Source organism: Ciconia boyciana, chromosome 1 (assembly GCF_034638445.1).
Source record: "Ciconia boyciana chromosome 1, ASM3463844v1, whole genome shotgun sequence".
Taxonomy (NCBI): domain Eukaryota; kingdom Metazoa; phylum Chordata; class Aves; order Ciconiiformes; family Ciconiidae; genus Ciconia; species Ciconia boyciana.
The window spans coordinates 198,044,976-198,069,170 of NC_132934.1; the positions used below are offsets into that span (position 1 = coordinate 198,044,976).

A 24,195-nucleotide genomic window follows, 5' to 3' on the forward strand; every position below is an offset into this window, starting at 1 on the left:
AGTAATCATAGAATTGTTTAGGTTGGAAAAGACCTTTAAGATCATCAAGTCCAACCGTAAACCTAGCACTGCCAAGTCCACCACTACACCATGTCCCTAAGCACCACATCTACACATCTTTTAAATACCTCCAGGGATGGTGACTCCACCACTTCCCTGGGAAGCCTGTTCCAATGCTTGACAACCCTTTCAGTGAAGAAATTTTTCCTAATCTCTATACCTCCCCTGACGCAACTTGAGGCCATTTCCTCTTGTCCCATTGCTTGTTACTTGGGAGAAGAGACTGACACCCACCTTGCTACAGCCTCCTTTCAGGTAGTTGTAGAGAGCGATAAGGTCTCCCCTCAGCCTCCACTTCTCCAGGCTGAACAACCCCAGCTCCCTCAGCCGCTCCTCACAAGACTTGTGCTCCAGACCCTTCACCAGCTTCGTTGCCCTTCTCTGGACACGCTCCAGCACCTCAAGGTCTCTCTTGTAGTGAGGGGCCCAACACTGAACACAGGATTCGAGGTGCGGCCTCACCAGTGCCGAGTACAGGGGGACGATCACTTCCCTACTCCTGCTGGCCACAGTATTTCTGACACAAGCCAGGATGCTATTGGCCTTCTTGGCCACCTGGGCACACTGCTGGCTCATATTCAGGAGGCTGTCAAGCAACACCCCCAGGTCCTTTTCCACCAGGCAGCTTTCCAGCCACTCTTCCCCAAGCCTGTAGTGTTGCATGGGGTGGTTGTGACCCAAGTGCAGGACCCAGCACTTGGCCTTGTTGAACCTCATACAATTGGATTGACAATATCCAAATTGCACCAAAAGACTGGGAAATGATGGTGAGTGCGTAGTGGAAAGCTGGACATAAAATCTTTGTCCGTTTTTGTGTCCAGCAAAACTGACACATCACAAGGAAGCTTTCTTCTGTTTTGAGAGATGGAAGAATTTGATGTCTGTTATTAATTCAAGTTCTTGTAGCTAAAGTATAGAATTCACTGAAATAATAAGATACAGCTATTTGTAGAAAGACAAGGTATCGAATTCTGCAGTACAACTGGGGACCATTTATGTGGCTAATGGTGACCACAGTTGTCTGGCTTCAAGAATTCTGTGTTCGCAGTGGGGAAGAAGGTCAGCAGAGCATGTGCCTTTGGATGTGGAGTTTAGTAGTCTGTAGAAGTCTGGGAAAATGTGGATGAATATAACCAATTAATAGTTAAGGGGCTTTGTAAGATCTAGGTTGGTATGGTAATATTTATGTCTTCGTTATAGAATTAATATTGCCCAATTTATCTCCAAATAACATAAGGGAAAGGGGGATGGGTTCACAAATTAACTAGCTGATTTCTTTGAAAACTTCTACTTTCTTTTCAAGTTATTAAAACTTAATTGCTCTGTCTATATTAGTTTTAGTATTATCCGGTTCTCAAGGGATTTATAGTTCTATCCACAGCTTGACAGACAAACTCTACAGTTCAGTAGACAGAGTTAATAGGTTTAGTAAATATTAATAAAATAAATCTATTGTACAACTAAATCTTTAGGGAAATGGCTCTGGTGGCTTAATTTTAAAAAAGAAACATGATCTTGATGATTTTATGGAGTTTTCTTATTAAAATTATTTTTAGTAATTGAAGTGGGTATCATATTTATTAGATAAACTTTAATAAAAACTTCAGATGTACACATGGGGTAAACTGATAGGGAACTAACTGGTGTGTTTTTAAAACTCTGGAAAAAAGGTCTTTGAAAGTTAGTGTTCACCTTAGGGAACGGTGTTTATTTGACTAGAAAAGAGAAGTTTGCCTGGGGCTTTCTTACATAGTACCTTCATATTCTTAGCTTAAAAAAAAGAATAAAAATACAGGAAACCATCAGGATGAAAGCAGATCAGGTGTTGTGTCCAGCTTCTCAGTTGAGTGGGTACCAGTTTTTCTGCTGGGAAACAGTTATGCAATGTCAAGAAGATTATTTTTTTTTCCAGTTCTCTCTAGAATTAGACAAAAGCAATCAGATGATGAGCAGTGCAGCAGCAGAGCTCCTCTTGCTTTCTGAGCTACCTGTGGATATCAGGGAAATGTCAATTTGCACCAACTGTATATGGGAATAGAACATTTGTTTAAGTTGTTAGGACTAGGATCAGCAATGTTAAAACTTTGCTGGTTTTGGATGCAGAGATGCTTCTGAGCTTATCTGAAATGCCATTGTAAATCACTAGTTTATAATGCATTCTAGAGTCAAGTTAAACAAGAACAGCATCTACATAAAGGCTGCCCTATGACCTCTGTATGCATTATGCATTGTAGCCATTCCTAACAGTGGCAATTGCCAGCAAATATGTGTCACTTCTAATGTTTTTTTGTTGCTTTTGATTCTGCAAGGAATAAGCAAACAAATCTGCAATAGAGGAAGGGGACAGAATGGGCTATTTGTGGGAGTCTAGCAGGGTATAGAGTATCTGGAAGAAGATGCGCTTTCCTCTGTGGCTCGTTACCTGTCATTAGCAGTTTCATTTGAATTTGTATTGTAGGTGGACAGAGTATTTTGGAGAAATCAAGTAAGGACAGTGGAGAAATTCAGTGTCCTGGTTTCAGAGGGAGGAGAGACAGCAATTCGTTGTTTAGTTTGTTTGGTGGGTTTTTTTGTATGATGGAAGCATGTGAAGCTAAGAAATGGAAATGATTTAGGTACTTGAGGTTGCAAATAAAATAGACCTTGTGACAGATTATTTGACTTGTGGTTTGTCCAGCACCCAGGAGCCACATGAATCTTCAATAAGGAAACCTGCAAATTGGAGGCATTATTTTGGCAAAAAAAAAAAGTTAGAAAGTATGTTTGCCAAGAATGAGTCATTCCTGTTTGTCAATAACTAGGGGAGTGCTGTGCTCAAGGAAATAAGTTGTTGCTATAGCTGTTGTACAGAAGTGTAGTAGAATTACTCATCTCCCAAGAGCAATATAGATCTTCAGTATAACTTTTTGTGGTGGTCACCTACAGGAAATTCTCAACCTAAATATTATTCAAAATGCGTCTTGAAGTCAATGGTAGTCATGTAGGACCAAGCATGTATCTAGCACATCTCTTACCCTTGTAAGAGATGAAGCACTCCTACTCATACTGCCTTAATCTCTGCACTGGCAACTTAGATCACTGGACCCACAAGGTAACTAACTGCTGTGTATTGCCTACTCAGTGAACATAAAGTCCTGGAGTGCCTCTACTTTTCAATCATAGCAGCATCTATCAAAAAATGGCCTGGTTCCTTATTGGGATTTTTGGCTGTTAATATACATACTGTTATGATACATACTGTTATCATCAGACAAATTTAAATTGAGTGAAGCTTGTTACATATGTGTACTTAATGGAAGCCTGGTGTTAATATGGACTAAAGTACACTGCATATTTTAAGAACTAAATAGGCTAAATAATGTGGGCTAAAATGGGGGGGGGGGGGGGAATCTTTTTATGTAGTCCAATAAGACAACAAGTAGAAATACGTTCTGCTGGAAAAATTGCCAGTGTGGTTTTAAGACCATGTCTACTGCCTCATAAATGCAGTTTCAGTAGTCCTGAGTTTGGGTTCACATGTACAAATGGCTGGTTACAATATTCTTTTCCATTAAGCATTTTTGGAACACATGATGCTTTATGAGCAAAGGTTAAGTAGGGCCTGAAGGAAGCTTGGAGCAGGAAAGTACAGATGTATTTGTAGTAATGAGGACCACTGGTGAACCTCAGTATTATTACTGCTGCATATTATTTAAAGGCAGACTGTTGATCAGCTCTGCCAGTGTCTTCCGGAATATGGTGTTCTGCCCTAATTTCAATGTCCAAAGTCATTGTGCCTAAATCCCTAATTCCCATGTGATAGGATTTCAGTTCATGTAGTCAGAAAAGTATCCTGTATGATATAAGAATTAATATTTTGCTCTTAGAGTTATGAATAGTTACCTTAACTGTGTGTTACTCTACGCTGGAATTAGTTCTCTGAAAATCTTTATGGTGCTGCCTTTTGAAATTGTGCATTTGTATAGAATTTTTAAAAAGGTGAACATAATCATCTTGTTAGATAGTAGAATAAGCTTTGGGAGGCATGCAGTACCTGGAGCCTTGGGAGGCTGGGATAAATGAGGGCTCGGCATCCCTGTGAGTTACAGGGGGTCTTGCATACAGTCTGAAAAACTGCTGTGATAAACTTCATTATTTTGGGTATTTCTGATTCTTGTCAGGTAAAGCATTTACTGACTTCAGCTGGGAGAAGGTTTTTTGTGGATTTCGTTTTATATCTAAAGTATTAAATTGCTGAAACTGGTTGTTACATGATGTTAAGATTATATGATTTTAACACTGTTTCAGTGAGTCATTGTCTGTTTGGGAGCTCTCCATAGATTCTCATCAGTATTGGTACTTCAAGATTATTAAAATAGTTGTCTAAAGTGATTTGAAACTTAACATTAGGGTCTGGCATCAGGACAGCTCTTACAAAACACTCCTTGGATGAACTGTTAAGTCACTGAAACAAGCAAATGTCTCTCACCTCTGTCCCCCTCTAACACACTACCTGGGATTGTTGCCTCTTGTGTAGCTATGAAAATATAAAGACACTAAATTTTCAACACATGTAATCTTTCAAATTTGCAGTTTGTCTGAAATATGAGTGCTGACTGTGTACTATGGCTGGCTAAGAAATTGCCTAACCATTGAGGAACATGATGGCAAGGGCAAATGTCATTTTAATGTCTTCCTAATGTCATCTTATGTAGTATTAAATAGGACTGTGTTTAGCAAAGGCCTTTTTTTCTGTTCCTGTGCAGCTTGGAGGTGCTTAGAATGCTGAAGACTTTATTTTTTTTAAAACAATCTTAGTTAACAAAATAACTAGGAACACTGACTAGGGAACAGCTGAGTGGAGGCACTCACTTTCTTTGATCTGCAAAGAGGCCAGAGGCAAAGCTGTCCTTGTTCCTGCTTGTATCCTTTTGCACACCTATGTAAGGATGTTGCAAGGCCAGACCATCCACAGGCAGTGCCTCTCCGAAGCTGCTGTCAGGAGACCTGTGCTTGTTCACGCACATCGCCCTTCCCCAAGGGTATAGCCTGTGCCAAGTAGCTAGAGCTGTTTGAGGGAGTCGGTTACTTTAAAATAATCTCAGGCTACTGACTGATATTCAGGAAAATCTTGGTGCCCTGTATCATCACCTTTTATAAACCCTAATTTTTTTATGTTTTTCTTGTTTTTAAAACCCTCTAGACAAGACTTCAGGCCTTTTAGGAGCCTCTGGCCATGCACTCTTATCATTAAACCTAGTATCTTCTGAGCAGTTAAAGCTGTGGTGTAGTAGCAAGCATTTTTTTTAAAATATGCACAAAAGTTAATTGAATTTGACTTAAAACAGAAGTAAAAATCAGTAGAAATAGCGACAATTTTATGGCAACTTCTGGACTAGCTGTGGTGAGCTAGTCCCACTTCTCCGAAGACAGTGGACTTCAGGAGGTGGGCAGTGGCTGTACCCTGCTGCTGGTTCTTTATGTGCCATGTGGTGAGTGGATGGGCTGGAGAACTGGCTCCCTTGTCCCCAGTTTCGAGAGTGGAGCTGAGGGTAAAAGAGGGGATTCAGATCTGTGCCACATCCTGTTTGCTGTTGCTCACACATGTGCTGCCAGTTGAAGTAAAATCAATCACTCCAAGAAAGCTTGCTTATATTTACTTTTTCAGAGCTTTCTATTTTTGTCCCTTTCTTGCTCATTAATCTGCTGTACTTGAGTTGCAAGACAAAAGGTTTGCATTTCTTTTGGTACTTTGAAGATAAGTAATAGCATCAAGCATGAATTGGTCTTGGTAGAACTCTATTAGAAAATCCACTGTTCAGACTTCCTCTGACTAAAGGTGTTAAAGTGGGAAAATCTTAAGATATTTACCTGACATTATTGCTGTAGTACTAGTTTTGTAATCAAATTGTGACAGAAGAGTTGGCATCTTGACCAAATCTCATTTGAGCAAAACTAGTAAGTTGATTCAGCAGACTGGCTTGCATAAAACCAGTTGGATAATTTTGCCATGCTTTTTTCATTTCATGATCTAATGCTTTGCAGATAGTTCAGCTATGGATCCTGTACCAGCTGAACAAGTATATAGCTATCTGGATTTCTGGTATTTGAGGGTAACACTAACTTCTTCAGTTTTTGTAATTTTTTTTACGTGCTCTGTCTATGTCAGTGGTTTGGATAGCTCTCCTGTCACTTTCCTTAAATTATTGAATGGGAGTTATTTGATCCTATAGATGTATCAAATCTTCAGATAGTGAAGATCTCTGCTGATGTAGCAGGAGTGTTTCCTAGCATCTTGCTTGTATAACCCAATAGTGTTTCTCTTCTTCCCTAGTGTATGCCTCTATTTTAGCACTGTAATTGATGGGTTTCCAAAATTATTATCAGAGGTAAATGATTTTAGTCCTGCTACTGTCTTCCCCTTGAAAGCTAAGCTATGGAGCTCTTACTTTTAGTTTTGGGGCATGAGGGAAAAATCTAGTTTACCACATCTTTGCTGTTCCAGCTTTCCCATCTCCGCTTCTTCTAGTAGCCTTCTGTCTGTGTTTTCCAGGTGCAGGAGTGTTCAGACTCTTGTCCTTCAGGGCATGCATAGTGTTTTCTTTGCTCAGGATGTTCCTCAGCCTTCACCTGCCCTTGTGGCAGCTCTTAAGCAATTTGGGCACTGTTTAGTCTGAAACACAAGCATTGTCAGACTTGAGGGTCGTCTTTCCAGTTGCTTGCTGAAGGGGCTAGTTTGGGCAGGAGAGTGCTGCCTTGCTGTCTGCTTGCTGGGCTCGGTTTCATTAGAAGTCCTGAGAGGGCACAGATGGACTGAGGCCAGGAACGAAGTGGCCAGAATAGCCCATTGCACCCTGCCTACTCTCTTGGGCAGCTGCTGAAGGGCAGGAAGCCTGAACTAATTCTTTAATGAGTCGAAGTGATGGTCTGGGACTGTAAACTATCTTAGAAGTCCTTACAGCAATCCCAGTTGGATGGGAACAGTCAAAAAATGTGCATGTTCCCCATTTCCAGGAGGCTGTTGGGAAAGAGGTAAGGTCATGGGAGTACAGCTTGTATCGGATCCTTCTGAAAACACCTTTGTGTGTTGCTTTATTGCCTAGTCAGCCATGGGTAAAAAGGAAAAATATATAGTCCAAGGAGTGTAACTTCTGATGTTTGTCATGCTTTAAAAGTAGAAGTAAAATCTCAAAGGGTATTTCGAGAACTGTAAGTTCTCTCATATTTCTGTTCAATACCTGTATTGTGTCTAAATCAAAACCAGGGTTTTAAGAAAACAACTTGGGTTAAAAGCAATCTGCTTCTTAAAAGCCATTTTTATTACAGAGCTTGCCTGTGCTAATCAGCTGCTCTGGAACTTTCTCGGCTTCACTTGGAAAACAGATTTGATAGTACACAAGCACTTGAAAGGAAGACTAATATGACAGGTTGGCTTGTTGCATGTGTGGGACTGTCTTGAGTAGCTTTGAGTTTATAGTTGGCTGTTTGGCTTAATGCTCAAAGCAGTTTCCTTTTACTTAAGTACTAGAATAACTTTGGCTATGAACTCCTGACAGTGGTATGGCCTCTGTTACTTACACTAGCATGCAACTGAGTTATTAACTACACAGATGCTAATGGTGATATTTTTTTTAGGGGGGATTTTGGAGAGGAAACTGAGAGTGGAAGACTAAAAATAATTGAAACTCTGGCTTTCCCTAGCCCTTTTTTAATTTTATTAGTCTGTAGAGAGGAAAATTCTGTCCTTCCAACTTTATTTTTATGTCTTACAGATTGATGTTACCTATATATGAAAAGGTAAAACAAAAACTTTATTTTCCATGCTACAGATGTAATATGGCTTGAAAATAATAAATGATTTTTTTATAGTGAACACTATTTTTGCAATGTGCTTGTGTCTGTACTGGCAAGATACTGCAGCATGAGAAAATCATGTTGAGGCAATCCTGTCTTGTACAAACCAACCTACTCAATACTATGTGTTCCCTGCATATAGCGTTCTTTTGGAGAAAAGATGGGTTCTGTCATCCAGTCTATATTTCATTATGGCTAGTGTTCAGTCTTTTACACACTAATAAACATGGATTCCTTACTTGCCAGCAATGATAAAACTCCTTCAGTATGGTCTTAACTACATTGTTGGCTTCTCTTTCTGTCTCCCTTTCAGGAAAAGTTGTTCTAATCTCATTGAATCAGGATGGTTATATTTCATATACATCAAACCAGGGTATTATAATAGTGATAATATACATACACATTACTTTATATGGTTTTTATATACACACATATATGAAAAAGTTGGGATCTCTAGATGAGATCGGGGTCTTTAAAGCACCCTACATGCATATAATGAGAAAATACCACTGTGTTTTTCTGGGAGTAAATTATAGGCTGACTTGTAGGTCCCCACACCAGTGTAATTTTCTTGGCTGAATTCTCCTTAGCAGTTTGTGGGCATCTGAGTGTACTAACAACTTGAAACACAGAAGCATGTGGTTAAGACAGTGTAACACAGAATCCTATATGTTCATGATCTGAAGCAGAAGGTTGTGGTATCTTCTTGATCTGAAGATTTACCCAGTGAGCTGAAAGGTTGGCTTTTATCTTTGGGAAATTACTTAGCAGAAACAGAATTTCCTTGGAGGTCTAAACAAGAGCTAGTTTCTGCTCCGGAATAGCTGGACTGTTATATTAGAAAGAGAAAAAGCAATTGGGACTTGTTTGACTAAAGTAGAAGGAAATAAAACAAAAAGCCTATTCTGTTGAATGAATTTAATAAAGCTAAAATATCAAAATATAAAGACACTGAGGCATTCTAGCTTGTTAGCAAAACTAACAGACTGCTTCCTCTTGTCAGAGTACAGTTGCTTTTAATAATTACACACATGTGTTAGTGTCCAGAACAAGGGTTTCTTTCTTGCCCTTTCTGTAGTATGAGATATAAACTGTCTTACGTGTACCATAAACTTTTCTGTGGTCAAATATCTAATATGTAGTGAAAGCAATAGAGAGATTGTCATACGTAGAGCATTTCTGGAGTAAATGAAAATCATCTAATAAGCCTAATCCAGTTCTTAATGTGAAGAAAACAGGGTTTTAGCTATACTATTTAAAATCCGTAGTCTTCCCAGGGTACACGTGTTTCTTGCTAAAGTTAGAAATACTAAAAAATAATGTCAAACTGAACAAATATGCTATTGTCTTTCACAGCATTTGAAGAACATTTAATGATGAATTGTCCCTTTGACTGCAGTTGTTTCTACATTTGTTTCTTATGCTGCAAGCTTTGCCTTCTGAACTCAAAGAAGGGTTGCAAAAGGTTCATGGCTTTCAAGATGGTGTCTTTGGCAGTCATGTTGCACTGGATGACCATTTAGGATGTCAATTCTTTGGGCTGAAATGCTGACACTTTTGTCATTTTTCTTGATTTTTAAGAAATAAATTTAGTATTTTAATGAGAGTTTACAGTGAAGATTGGCTTTGAAGATGCCACTCCCATAATCAGTGTGTCTCTTTTCAATCTGAGGAAAAAGTACTGTTGCAGGAAACTGGAGGTTTTATTTCAAATGGTTACAATGCTAGGACCACCACTTCTGGCAGCACATACTGCCATGATACTTAATCTGCAAGATGGGAGATGACTGGTTAGTAAAATCTTGAACAAATCAGTTTTACCTCTCAACTTGGAAAAAGCCTTTCTTCCCTCCTTTGTCTCCTCTCCCCTGGGTGCCCAGCTCATGGGTTGCAGGGGGACTTCATACATATTCCTTAATAAAGACACCACTTTTCTTCACTGAGAGCCTGAAGTTTAGCATGCAGCCATCTGGCATTCTGCACCATTTGACTTGAACATTTAACCATGTACTTTTCAAGTGGTCAGCTCTTTGGTGCTATTCTTTACTGTGATCTTGAACTATCTGCAATGCTTTATACAGGATATGTATTTGAGATGGTATATCTGACTGACATACTTGGAGATGGTTTTTCTGTGATCAAACAAAGCTTGTAAAAGATCTGTTTTGTTTTTAAACTACCTTGGAACATGCTTGGAGATAAATGTACTGCTGACAGGACAGAGGTTCCTTCAGGGTATATTTTCTTCCCTATTTACAAAGTTCCTTGGCTCCTGCATAATCAGTTCGTTACAGAACTGAAAACATCCTTGAATAATTATCTACAGCTCTTGATGGTCCAATTCATCTGGACTTTCAGCTGCCACTGGAGACGTAAAAGTACTGATATGATCTGTTTATCTAATTTTTGAAGGCTAGATTTAGTCTGTATGTGTGATAACCTGAGACTTGCTATGCAGATTAAGAACTCTTTGTATATAGACGTTTTAGGTTACTTGGTTTACTGTGAAGGAATTTCAGGTTGAAATTGGATTCAAAGCTATGAAAATGATCTGAGTGAGGCCATCTAATATCTTTGGGTCCTCCATATGATGTTTTTCTTGGCATGGTAGGAGACCATATTCATCAAGCAGAATCATGGTGCTATTAAATAAGCAAGTATTGCTGTGTAGAATCAGTGACAGTCATTTGATTGACGTGTTTTAGGAATGGGGTTTTGTTGTCTTGCCTTACATTTTTAGTGATATTTGCACTTGCTTTATAACAATATTTGCCTAATATTTTATTTGTTGGGGTTCTCTAAATATGGTGGTGAGCTTACTCTCATAAATGGGTTTGGATGAACAGATGGCACATTGCTGGGGTTGTTTGTGTGTAACTGTTATCTGAGCTTATTAAATACTTTTTAAAGAGAAATGCAGATGTTGCTTGATCAACTTCTACAGACTCTTGTGGGAAGGCAGATGATGACTATAACAACATCTTTCGGAAAAATTATCCACTCATATCACTCAGAGTTAAATTGAGGTTTCCAGGGGCTTTGTGAGGAATCTTGTTGGGAATTATTTTGAAACTGCAGGTTTTCTGTATGGTACCTGCAGAAATGGTTTAGAATAGACTATTTTCCAGCTATTGTACATACATGCTCCTGTTCTCACCAGGCTCTGAGAATATTAAGCTGTTTTGGCACTCCTGTCAGAGGAATCTGGGATCAAATGTCTTATAACTACTTCAGGCTGAAGTTTTGTCAAAATGATGCTTGTTTTATATTAGAGAGGAAATATGGGACACTTCGTTATACCTCTCAATCTTTCTTTGGAGAATTGCTTCAAAGGGGTGAAGTCAAGTAATTGATTGGGACTTACAAGATCAAGTTAGTGTTTATCAGTGTGAAGTGTCATTGGAGAGCTCACATAGTGTGTGCTCTTAGTATCTCTTCAAATCAGTATGTGACACAGGGTGAGCACTCCAGTAATACTGAGCAACAGCTATTGATAAGCCTGAATTTTTTTCTTTAAGTTTTGATCTTACTGAAAAGAGTAAATTGAAGGTAGTCAGCTGGGATCTGATCTTCTCCCATGATCCATTTGCTGAGTGGTTTTGTGTGTACAGGTTGAATTTGAAGTGAACCATCTATTTTAAAGTATTTAAGGCTTCCTAAACTGGAAGGTGCTTGTAGTATTTCTTTTGAAATGTGAAGTAGTGAAGTATTCACAGTTGGACTCTTCAGCTTTCAAAGGTTCTCTTGGCTTTGGAAATGGAGAGTGTCCTTATAGTCTGTTCTTCCTGTAAAGCTAAGGAATGGATGAAGTCTTAAAATTGGGGTTTAGAAATGTGTAATCTTCAGAGGCATCTCTGCATAGTGCTGTTTTCAGTGAGTTAATAAACAAAACAACCTCACTGCTCATATTTCTACTTTTGGCATTACAAGAACCTTACAGGTGATGGGTTTTCATATGGAGCTTCATAGTTTGTCTCTTTGCATGTTATTGAGATATCTTGGTATATAAGTTTCTTTTCTAGGAGTCATCTTAGTCTAATTTCTCCTCCTGGCTCTTCTGCCATAATCCCATAGCTCATAGGTCCCAATATTACTGCTGTTCCTTCAGATATGTTCATCTGGCGAGACACTTCCAAGTCCCTCATGACTCTCAGAACTTGTATGAGCACCTGATCATGCATTCCTGCTTTTCTAGTCCTTTATCCTTGCCTCTTCTAAAAGAAGCTATAGAAAAAAAGGAAAGACGCAAGATCGTATTATTGCACAGGAGTGCTCAACCATGTGAACACAAGATGGGGAGCAGAAAAGGAGTAGGTGGGTCACAAGCTGAATGTGAGTTAGGTGTTATGCAGTGGTGAAAAAGGTAAAAGGCAAGGAAGTATGGCACAAGAATATAGCCTATTCCATTCAACACATACTGCCTCATGTGTTGCACTATGTAGCTAGGTGGTCAGACAAATGTCCATACTGCTGCCAAGTTTGATTTTTTTTTTGGCATTGTGACACAGCTTTAAGGGTAGAAGAAAGCCAAGGTAGTTTTGTGGATGCTCTCAAGAACATCCTAATTGTTGAGAAAGTATGCAAATGGTTGTCTGAACTTTTGTGAGTAGAACATGGAGGTCCGTGTTACTGCAGAGTTGATCGTATTAGGCCATGCATATCCTCATATTAATAACTAAATATTTCCAATTCTGCTGATGTTTTGAGTTTCCATTTAATTGGCTGTAAACCATGGCTTTTGGATCAGTTTTATGTAAGCAGGTGACACAGTGCACCTAGCAAACACTACTATGTAGCAAACACTACTATGTTTGCATTTGTATTTGTATCCACAATCTAACTCCAAAAGTACATAGAAGCAGTTAAAGAATTGTCTGTTTGAAGGTTGAGCAGTTGTAGGAAGTCACAAAAGAGGGCGAGCAGAGGAACCTGACCAACAAATCCTGCAGCTGGCCTCTTTCTGTGCAGAAGTCGTCTTTACTAGGCTTTGTGGCAATGTACTTTGCACCTTTGCTTATAACTAGGTCTTTGGAAGTTGCCTGTCTGCTTTCAGAAATTGAAGTAGTTTGTCCTAGTCAAGTTTGGTGCAAAACTTGGAAGACTGGCAGAAGTGAGTATCTGTTCTGGAAATAAAGTGCTATTTCTTCCTTGGTTTCAGGAGAGGTTTCAAGTTTAGCACTTGCACATGTGCTATTTATTGTGGAAAGCACTTCCAGTGTCTCTTCTGCCCAACAAGTGTTGCTCTAAATACTTGTATCATGTTTCACCATCTTTGGTTTAAACATTAGTTTGTCTTGCCTTTATGTTCATTATCCCTATTCTCCTGTAAATTTGCTTCTGCCAGATGTTCTTACAGATCCCTCAGGTACAGCAACTAGACAGTTTGAAGTGAAAGACTTCACTGAACATGTGGTGAAGCTTCTAAGTTGCAATTAAGATACAGTGCAAAACTTTCCATGAAGTAGGGTTGGCAAGTGTTCTCTTGAATGGGGTTATGCAGTGAAGTCCATGCTTTTCTTAAGTCTGCCTTGGAGGATTTTTCATTTAACACTGGGGGGACAGGGGGTATTGCTGGTGTTTTGACTTGAAACCACTTTTTTCAGCTGTCCTGGTTTTCTCTGGGATAGAGTTAATTTTCTTCCTAGTAGCTAATATAGTGCTGTGTTTTGGATTTAGTATGAGAATAGTGTTGATAACACAGTGATGTTTTGGCTGTTGCTAAGTGGTGTTTACACTGGTCGAGGACTTTTCAGCTTCCCATGCTCTGCCAGGCGCACAAGAAGCTGGGAGGAGGCACAGCCAAACTGGCCAAAGGGCTATTCCATACCATATGACGCCATGCTCAGTATAGAAACTGGGGGGAGTTGGCTGGGGGCAGTGATTGCTGCTCACCCCCATCCACCTGGGAGGGGGGAGGCTGAGTGAGCAGTTGTGTGGTGCTTAGTTGCTGACTGGGGCTAACCCATGACATCAGCATAGTGAAAGAATTGTTACATGTGATTATTCACATTATCCATGTGTAGGAAGGAAACAGTAGTCATAAAAAGTAAATTCTTAGGTTGGTAAAATAGGTTGAGCTGGCACTTCACTGTACTGCAGAACAATGAGTTAGCAGATTGTGTAATTTATATCATCTCACAGACTTAGTGGTTTGGAAATGAATTACAGGATGATGGAAGAAGTTAACCTGGAAAGATCTTTAAACTGCTGTAGCTAGCAGTACTTTCTAGATTTATGAGAAATATAACAAGTAGTATATGAAGTTGACTTAGATTACAGTTAAACTAATGAAGGTGTTAGTTTAACATCTCTTACTGCAGGAACTTGTTCAGCGAGGACCACTTTAGCTCCTTTGAGATGGAGGAAAGGCCGCGCAAGAAGGGTGCATGAAATGTAGGTGCCTGAGAAGACCAGAACGTAAGGCTGATTTAGGCTTAATGAGTGTGTGTGTCTTGGAGGTCACAGATCCAGGGGTGAATAGTTTTCTTCAGCTAAAGAGGCCTTCTCGTCTATGTGACACTACTTGCAATTTAGTTTTCTTCCCAAGTTTTTTTGCTTTGTGGGCCACGTATCACTGTATGTTTAGAATGAAACGTGAGTGTAGTTGCTGTGCAAAAGAGGCTTCATTTCTTTCTCCTGCTATCATCTCAGTGACTTTGTGAGCCTTTCCAGGGAAAAGCAGGGGAGGAAGGGGATGAGATTTGGAGCTGATCATCTTATAGTAATTATTCAGTTCTTTTCTGGGTATCAACTTGTTTGTAAGATAAATTTAGGGAATGGCTGTTATCCTGCTAAAGTCTTTTGCACCCAAAGTTTTGGCAAGTACTACTGATGTTTTTTCTTGGCAAGTATCTGATATTGTCATTCTGTGTTGGGTACCAGATTGCCTCATTGTCCTGGTTTTCTCTGGGATAGTTAATTTTCTACCTAGTAGCTGGTATAGTGCTGTGTTTTGGATTTAGGATGAGAATAATGTGGTAACACACTGGTGTTTTAGTTGTTGCTAAGTAATGTTTACACTGGTCAAGGACTTTTCAGCTTCCCATGCTCTGCCAGGTGCACAAGAAGCTGGGAGGGGGCACAGCCAAACTGGCCAAAGGGCTATTCCATACCATATGATGCCATGCTCAGTATAGAAACTGGGGGGAGTTGGCCAGGGGGCAGCGATTGCTGCTCAGGGACTGGCTGGGCATCAGGTGGTGAGCAATTGCACTGTGCATTGCTTGTTTTGTACATTCTATTATTATTATTATTATTTTCTCTTCCTCTGCTGTCCTATTAAACTGTCTTTATCTCAACCCATGGGTTTACTTTTCCCCCCCCGATTCTCTCCCTATCCCACGGGGGGTGGGGAGGGTGAGCGAGCAGCTGTGTAGTGCCTAGTTGCCGACTGGGGTTAAACCACGACACACACACTAACACTTCTTGCTGTAGCATGCAAACTTCCCAAGCTTTCATGGGAGGGAATGGGCTGTATGGTGTTCTGCTGTTTGGTTTTTTTTAAAAAAAAACAAAACAACAAAAACCAAAAAAACCCTCACAAACCCAACAACAACAAACCAACAAAAAACCCCACCCAAAGGTGCACACAAAAAAGAAAACCCTTAAGGTCTTGTTATATAGCCTATGTAGTAATGTTTCTAATGTTTTCTTATTACAGTACGAGTCAGCTCTTGTTTTCAATGAAGTCAGCAGAGCTCTGATTGACTTAACTCTGATTGCACTGACTTCCAAATTCACTCTTAAGCATCATGTGAAAATTATTAGTATTTGCTCTGTTAAACTACAAAATAATAGCCTGGGAAATGCCAGAATTTGTTTGTGACAGTTTTGTTATTTAAATACAAAGCTGGGCATAGCAGGGTGTTTTTCTGAGGCTTTAAAAAGTGAGAATATACAAACATGTTATTGAAAGGTTTGTTAAAGATCTTGAGAGTACAGTCCAGAGAAAAGACCACACAAACTCAGCTTCAGGGTGTTTTTCATTTTCTGCCTGTCAACAAATTATTGTCTGCTATGGAGATTTATAATAGTGTACTAATAATGTTACTCCATGTTCTAGATGAAAATTATGCACACACAGAACAATACAATCTGAAAGTTTGTTTTAAGACAGTAATGCAAGTAAATGCTCTGCTCAAGGTTTGTAATTGGGGTTGTGACTTGTTAAAATGGAAATGGGAAAACAAACAGGAAGAGCGGGTGGGGTAGGTTTGTGATGAAATATACCACCATGTCTTGAATTTAACTCAAGCATAGACACCATAACAGCATTAACCCTTAAATGCATTTGTGTGAGTCAGAATTGTTGATATTTTAGAATCAACTCCCCCAACCATGTCAAATGAGTAGAAGAAAAATCAAAACATAATTTCCTTAGCTTCCTCAGTTTGAGCTCTGCAGTTGACTCTTGGCAATCTAACCGATCCTTTTTTTAATGTTTGTGCTTTGATTGACTTGGTGGTCTTGTATGAATGGATTCTTAAGCTCTTGTGAAGCTCTAATGAAACTAATAATGTTGCTCTGACTCAACAGACAGCGTAAGCATGTGCATATGTCCTCTACTGGCTAATGAAATGTCTGTGTTTATTTGAATAGCCCACTGAATCAGGGCTACTAAGCCAATGGACTTTTCAGTTGATACGCCTTCTGACCTTTAAGTAAAACTGTATCTGTATCTTTAATATTTTGTAGAAATTTATCTGATACGCCAATACAATAAGTTCTGATTAGCAGGCACCTCTCCAGGTTTCCCCAGAGCAGCTGGATGCTCTATGTGTCTGAAGGAAGTCTTGAGGGAAGAAAAACCAAGTTTGTTATGGGTAAGCGAAGTGCTTGTAATATTCTCCTCTGTAATATTCTATTTTTGTGAGGAGAACTGACAAGCTTTCCATTTACTTTTGATGGGTAGTCAGTAAAAATGGCAGGGGTATTCCACAGGTCTGAGTTTATCCAGATACTTTCTTAGGACTACCATTGATTTCTGCTCCATCATGCTTGTTCTAGTAAAGGATTGATTTTTTTTTTTCTTGCTTGATGTGACTCAGAGAAGAAACTTATCCCTTGATGTCAGACACAGAGTAAAAGCTAGATATCAAAGTAGAGATTTCTACTTTAGTTATCAGTAATGAGTTGCCCATGGAAGGATATAGTTCCCCATGGCTTCTAAATGTTTGTTCATCTGCTTACTTAGGAAGTCTTTATTATGTACCCAGTGAGATTTGGAGGTAGTTTCTTTTGCTTAATCGCACTGGCCTCCAGGAGCAGTAGTTTATTTTCTTTTTTAAAACATAGCATTTGTAAGTAGTTGGAAGAAACAGAAATAATAATTAGTGCTTTTTTACTGTATAAGGTATTAGGTTGTAAGTTAGCCATGCATATGGAAGAGTATATTGAGAGCTTTATGAAATGCTGTTTAAATGAGGTGCCTGATTTGTAATGCTTGATTTATAGCTTTTTGAGGTATTTATTAACCCTGTTACTAATTCTGTGATATCTCATATGCAAGATGAGTAAGTTCAGTGACCAGGGCATGAACTGGATGAGGCTTATACATAGCCATGATAATAAGCTATGGAGAGACTAGTAATCTTGTCTGATGAGAATCATCACCTTTTGTAAGTCCTCCTGTTGCCATGTGACTTTTTCCTTTGGGCAACAGATGATGGATATTGAATAGCCCTCCTGAACTTGCCCTCAGGTTCTCCGTTGTCTCTGCAGGAGGAGGTGGTTGGGCCCTGGCCCTTCACCTTCCTTTGGGTCAGGTGAGGAAGCAACAGGAACATGAAGGTGTTTCCTCTGAAGTGCCAGAAGGGCTAGACAGGGAATAAGGGCAGGGACTGTCTCCCTTGATTTCAAATAGTCAGAGAAGTTTTTAATCCTGTGGGTGGATTTGGGAGAAGGACAGGGGTAGTTCTGCATTTGACAGCAAGAAAAAGATTTGAGCAAGACTGAGAGGAAGCAGTGAAGAAAAACAAGTGACACTTATTCCAAGATCCCAGGGACAAGGGTTCTTGGCTTAAAATTCTGTTATTGATGACATTACCCAAACTGTATCCCTTATACAATCCTTGGGATTTCTGTGAGTGTTGTCACTACACAGTAGTGTTGAAGTAGATAAAACAGCTTGCTTTCCCCAAGACATACCCTTGTTTTTCCTGCATCAGTCTGCAATGGTTTAAGCACAGTCATCTACTTTGTGTTAAAGTATAAATAAAACAGTATAAATAAAGCATGCCATGAAGTCATACATCTAATTCCTCACAGCTTAACAGGGAAGCAGGGAATGACGCAGTCATCCTTGTAACGAAGAAGGTGCAAAATGTAATCTCTGTCTGAAATGGCTGAATTGTGCACTCTATCATACTCACTAACTTAATCGGTAAACTTGACACCAGTTTGGGGCTAGTTTCTTAGTGAATCAGAGTGAGTTTGTTTTGACTACCATACCGATGATTGAGGCAAGAGAAAAGAAATTGCAAAGCAACTTCCCCTCCTCTTTTTTTTTTCCCCCTCCCTTGTGTGTGAAAGTGGCCTGAGTCTCCTCCCACCTGTTTGGCCTGGGAAAGCTCAGTCATCCTCCTCTGTTCAGTAATGCCGTCTTCACTGCTGTCATGTCCTCAACTTCTTCACCACCCAAAATTCATTTAATCTCCAGTGTTTCTTGGGGTTTCTTCCTTGCCTACATGCTGTTCTGCATCCTGCTTTACTCTAAAGGAGCGGTGACCTCTCTCCCTTTGCTAACTTTTTGATCTGCTTCCCACAGTTCTTGATGGTAGCTGGGGGTTGAGGGCTCTCCCATAACAGACCCTGCACCTTGGCTCAGGAGGTCCCTGAGCTGCCAACTGTGGGGGCCCAGAGGCTCTTCTGAGAGAGCTGGAATATGCTTGCTGTATTCTTGCACTCGTTCCCGGCTGGTTGCTTTTGGCCATGGTCATGCTCTGGTTTGATTTGAGTGTGGCTATTTTTTTGTCTTTTATTTTACTGGCTTTATTTGTGTAAAACTGATCTAGTCAAACTTCAGAACTCTATGCAGCAGATGGCTGGAAGTGCTGCCACGTTCAGCAGTTTTGTGATACGTTTCAGACTTTAACATATTTATTGAGTTTTGTATGAGAAACATGATTCAAGGCAAGCAAAAATATGTTGTCTCTAACCATCACAGTACACTCAGTCTTGCTGCTCGGTGTACTGTGGTGGCTGTCTGTCTTGACAGGAGTCAGATCAATTTCACTATTATGCATGGAAAACATTTTTGAAATTATTATTTCATTTGGGAAGCTAGTGTATTTTTCCAAAACAAGGTGATTTTGAGCTGGAAATAAAAAGATAGAGGAAAAAATCCTTTACCATGACCTTATGAACATGGGCATTTAAAGATCATTGATGTAATCCTGTAGTAGAAATCTTTGTAAAAGAATTTAAATCAACAGAGAGGGAACACTTTTGTCTCTGGTTGTTTCAGTAAAACATTATTGGACTGATCAAAGTCCAAAGTATTTGGGCTGATCCTGCTGTTAACTGTGATGGAAGTGAAGTTTGGACTGGTTGCGGTTGCTGATGGCTGCAGTCAGGATACTTCTAGCCAGGGTGAATATTACTATTACAACCTCATTAAAACTTTGCCACCAAAATGAGAGTGGGGAGGGGAAGGTTTGAGGAAGAGAGGAGAGCGTTATGGTGCACAGAATCCTGCCCTCCTGAGGGCTGCAGTATAAGACGCCAGAGCCGCAATGGTGGCTCACAGGACCGTGGCTGCTGGGGGGCTGGGAAGCACCAACAGGCTGTATAACATCTGAGCAGCCGTAATTTTATTGGCACTTGGCCTCTAGCGAGCATGAGAACTTGGGTTAGTGTGGTCTTACTGAAGTGTAGTAGTAAGAAAAAAAAAAAGAGGGGACAGGTGGGAGAGGTCTTCTGCCGTAAGCCAGAAGCACTGCCTGTGGTTCTCTGTCCTGGAGGGTGCGGAGTAGCTCTCAGTCTCCAGTAGTTTGACATACTAAATTGATTTACCTGAGCTTCTCTGAGCACTGTGGTAGTGCCCATCTGGTCGGCTGTTCCAGGTGTCTGTGGCAAGGTGTTGGGTGCTGCAGGGGCCCTGGGAAGGAGACATGCTGGACACAGCTGGTTCTGCAGGGCACAGCTGAGCCCCTCAGCCAAGATGGCGGCACCTCTGGGAAAGCGTATTTACAAAAGGACAAAACGCTGCACAGATGGTGAGGAGTGAGGGGAAAAAAGTGAGAAACAGCCTTGCAAGCACCCAGGTCAGAGGAGTTTCCCATCACTTTATTCACAGAAAAAAGCCCCACCTCAGTATGACACTTCTGTTCTTTAGAGTGCACAGAAACAGCTTGTGAAAGCTTAGATAAGAAATTAAGCCATGGTACTAGGAAGCTCTTTGTGTTGTTTTTTTCCTGTATTTTCCTTTCATGGATAGATGCTGGAGAAGTCACTGAAGGAAGTATTTTAGGAATGGGAACTTGTTTCCCGCTATTTTAGTAGTGCGATGTGGAACTGGAGCATTTTGGCTCAGATGTCTTTGACGTGAAGGAGATGCAACTTTAAATACTACTTCTGCCATCTTCATAAGAGGGTTCACATATGCAGGTTTCTATACATCTTTGGTTTGCTCAACCATGTGCAAAAACCCTAACTCCTGTTCTCAGTTGAATGTAGAGAGAGAAATCCAGGCTCCACATCAGTGCTGGCCTTCATTGAGGTAATCTGTTCCTCAGGACCAGCAGGCGTGTAGTCCAGAGTAACTAGTTCAGTTACCTTAGGTTTTTGTGGGTTTTTTGTTGTTTTTTTTTTTAAACATCTGTCTTAAACTGGAGGTGCAAATAGGAAATGCAGCACTTGGCAACAGTTTATGGCCTTGTAATCCTCTGGAGAAATCTGGATCTATAAAATGATGAATGGGTTGCAATGAGGCATAAAGATCACACTTTAATTTCTGACAGTTTTTTGGTTGGTTTAAGAATGGTGAGAATACTAGACTGGAAACTGGGTGAGGATTTTCTAAAACAAAACCCAATTATTTTTCTGTATGCCACTGATACTCTTTTTTGAACAAAGGGGACAAACTGAAAAATTATAGAATCGAGCAGCTGGTGATCATTTGTCACCTAAAAGCAGTGTTTGACTGGTACTGAAGTCTTTGCTTTTCATGTTTTGCCATTGTGTGTCCTGTGCATCAAGACCTTCTCTGTGAAAAAGTGCACGTACACTTCAGATCATGAGCAGCTTCTTGAACTATTTAGCAGTGGTTAACTCAGCTGGAACTGATGGTTAAGCTAACCTGCATGGGAATGGAACAGACTGCTTTAAGCATGAATTTCACTGCAGTAGGATGGTTGAAATATTTGGGGTGACAGTGAAACATGAACACTTGACTTATTTATCTTTTTTTCCCAGCAGCAGCTGTCAGTGAAAATATTTTTCTGGTAGGGAATACTGTTTGAATAAATGGCAATATTTGAACGGTGTCAAAAGCCATGAAAGGCATTAGGTTATACCTGCCCTATAGCTGAAAAGGATGTATCACAACTGCTGTGGGCACATGCGGCATGCAGGGGTGTGTAGTGCAGATGCCAGAGTCTGCACTGAAACAAGGCATGCATGCATTCCTAGGCAAGCGGATGCAGCTTTTGCTGATTTGTCACCCAAATTGTCTGCACAAGGTCCTGTTAAAACACTAACTCATGTCAGTGCTAGTTTGGGTGCGCGTATACGGTGCTCCACTGCATAGTCCAGAGATGCCTTGCTGCAGTTTGAATGCACTTTTCTTGTATTAAGAAAAAACATGATTTCTTTCTGTTCATTCTTCAGGCAACAAGAGCCTCTCTGACTCAACATTGTACCAGTTTGGGGGAGTCACTGGGCAAGGAAAACAATATTGCTCTGATTATTGATGGCCACACACTGAAGTATGCCCTTTCATTTGAAGTCAGGCAGAGCTTTCTGGACTTGGCACTCTCCTGTAAAGCGGTCATTTGTTGCAGGTAAGAAATTCTAGGACTCTTTCTGGTAACAAAATGGGCACAAAGCCTGGGAAACTTTATCTAGTGTGTTAACTTTCCTTTCATGCTTATAGTGCTTACAGGAAATACAGAAGTAGGGGAAATAGTGTCATATTCAAGAGGAAGCAAGCTGCAGTGGTGAGCCACTTGATAATATAATTGATTTCTCTGCTGCGGAGCTATTATGAAGCCAGGCTGTGCTGGGAGGAGTAAAGGAGGACTGGAGAGAGGTATTTGTCTTATACCATAGACAGGTCTATGAAAGCATTCATAAGGCTGACTGACAGGCCAGCAAAGTTTAAGACTTCAGTTCTTCCTGTCCTACAGGATGCTTTACAGTGCAGCAGTAGAGCTTGTACACCTTTAAGGTGAGCATTCAATCGGCTGCGTGTTCCCTCCTGGTGGTAGAACTCTGCTAGGTCTTGGAAGCAGTCTCGTAAGTATACTGGAAAGCAACTTGGGTAGTAGTTGGTTCCTCCTATGGAGGAGGAAGCAAGTCCTTCACTAAAATTAAGTGCCGTCTAACAACGCAGTTCCCTCTGCCACAGTCAGTCTCAACAGAGTCCAATCTCTTTTATAAAACGAGGAAAGATCGTTAGAAAGCATTATACCTGATTGCCTGATTATAGTAGACACTGATGAGAAGGACTGGTATGGATGTGCTTAATAGTAAGCAATAGGAATCAGCTAGCAAGAAGTTTGTGTGACTGTTCAGTTTGGCTCTAGAGAAGGTCTCTGGATGAATCTAAGTTGTCTTGATTTTTCAGTTATGTATGCTATGCAAGAATGTGTGTAACAGTGCAATTTGCGCTATTTTAAATGTTAGACTACCACTTGCTTTACTACATCACAGCAGAATTTGATGCTGTTTGTGGATTTAGCCATACACAGATGCGGTCCTATGTCATGACTACTTCAGAAAGAAGGAAAATAAGAACCCAAAGAAAAGGAAAACCAAAAGCTGGCCTGCTTTACTTTCTGCATAGCAGGAAGGCTGCATCATTTTTAACTTTAAAAGATTATGCAGCTTTGAGGACTCTGTGTGTGTCTACGCGTGTGTGTCTGTGCTCACTGCTGGTATTTGGGGAGAACTGTGACCTAGAAGGGATTGTTGGTTTAAGTGGACAGGAAGTTTTATCTGCATCCTAGAAGCAAGACCTGCTTTGTGGGGAGTGACTATATGGAGACCTTGTACTACTGTTTTGCAGTCTTTATCTATGTGCGCACTAGCATACAAATACTGCGTGGCAAAAGCAATTACAGTCCATGCACCTGAAGTAGATGAACGCATTGGCTGTTTCCATCTCTGAAGAAGCTGAAGACTTGAGCAGAGAGAAATCTCATCAAGCTGAAGAAGGGGAAATGCAAAGTCCTGTAGCTGGGAAGTTATAGCCCCATGCACCAGTAACCGCTGGGGGTTGCCAGGCTAGAAAGCAGCTTTGTCCAGAAGGATTTTGGGGTCCTGGTGGACAAGCTGACCGTCAGCCAGCAGTGCACCCTAGCGGCAAAAAAAAAGGCCAACAGTATCCTGGGCTGCAGTATGAAGAGCATTGCCAGCAGGTCGAGGGAGGTGATCCTTCTCTACTCAGCACTGATGAGGTCACATCTGGAGTACTGTGTCTGGTTCTGGGATCATCAATATAAGATACAAACAGGTTTAATGGAGAGACTCCAGTGCAGGGCCACGAAGATGATTAAGGGACTGGAGCATCTTTCATACAAGGAGAGGCTGAGAGCTGGGACTCTTCAGCCTAGAGAAGAGAAGGCTCAGATGGGTTCTTACCAATTTGTATAAATATGTCATAGGAGTGAATGAAGATAGGGGAACCAGGCTGTTCTCTGTAGTGCTCAGTGACAGGACAAGATGCAACACACAAAACACATGAATGTCCATCTGAACACAAAAAACCCCACTGTTTTACTGTGAGGGTGGTCCGATGCTGGAATGGGTTTGCCGGAGAGGTTGTGGAGTCTCCGTTCTTAGAGATATGGAAAACCCAACTGGACGATATGGTGCTTACAACCTGCTCTAGCTGATGCTGCTTTAGCCAGGGCCTTTGGGCTAGCTGATTTCCAGCAGTCTCTTCCAACCTGGGTGATTCTAGGATTCTATGACTGGGGACAAATATCTCATTTTTTTTTTCTAGCCAGTGCTCTTTGTCCTTCTCTCAAATCCTGTTCTAAATTGTTGTCAACTGCAATGACATTCCAAAATCAGTTCTTTAGTAGCAATTTTTTTGCTACTGCTGATTGATTTTTGTTTGTTTGTTTGTTTTTTGGGGGG

The 24,195-nt window shown here is 40.5% G+C and overlaps 1 protein-coding gene across 1 annotated transcript in view; it reads left to right on the forward strand.

The window, feature by feature from the left end:
- Positions 1-24,195, forward strand: part of ATP8A2 (ATPase phospholipid transporting 8A2) — a 349,297-nt gene that overhangs the window by 119,756 nt on the left and 205,346 nt on the right. Inside the window, exon 25 of the mRNA XM_072850471.1 lies at positions 21,721-21,893. Within this exon, the coding sequence (XP_072706572.1) occupies positions 21,721-21,893 (173 nt within the window). The remainder of the gene's footprint in view (positions 1-21,720; positions 21,894-24,195) is intronic.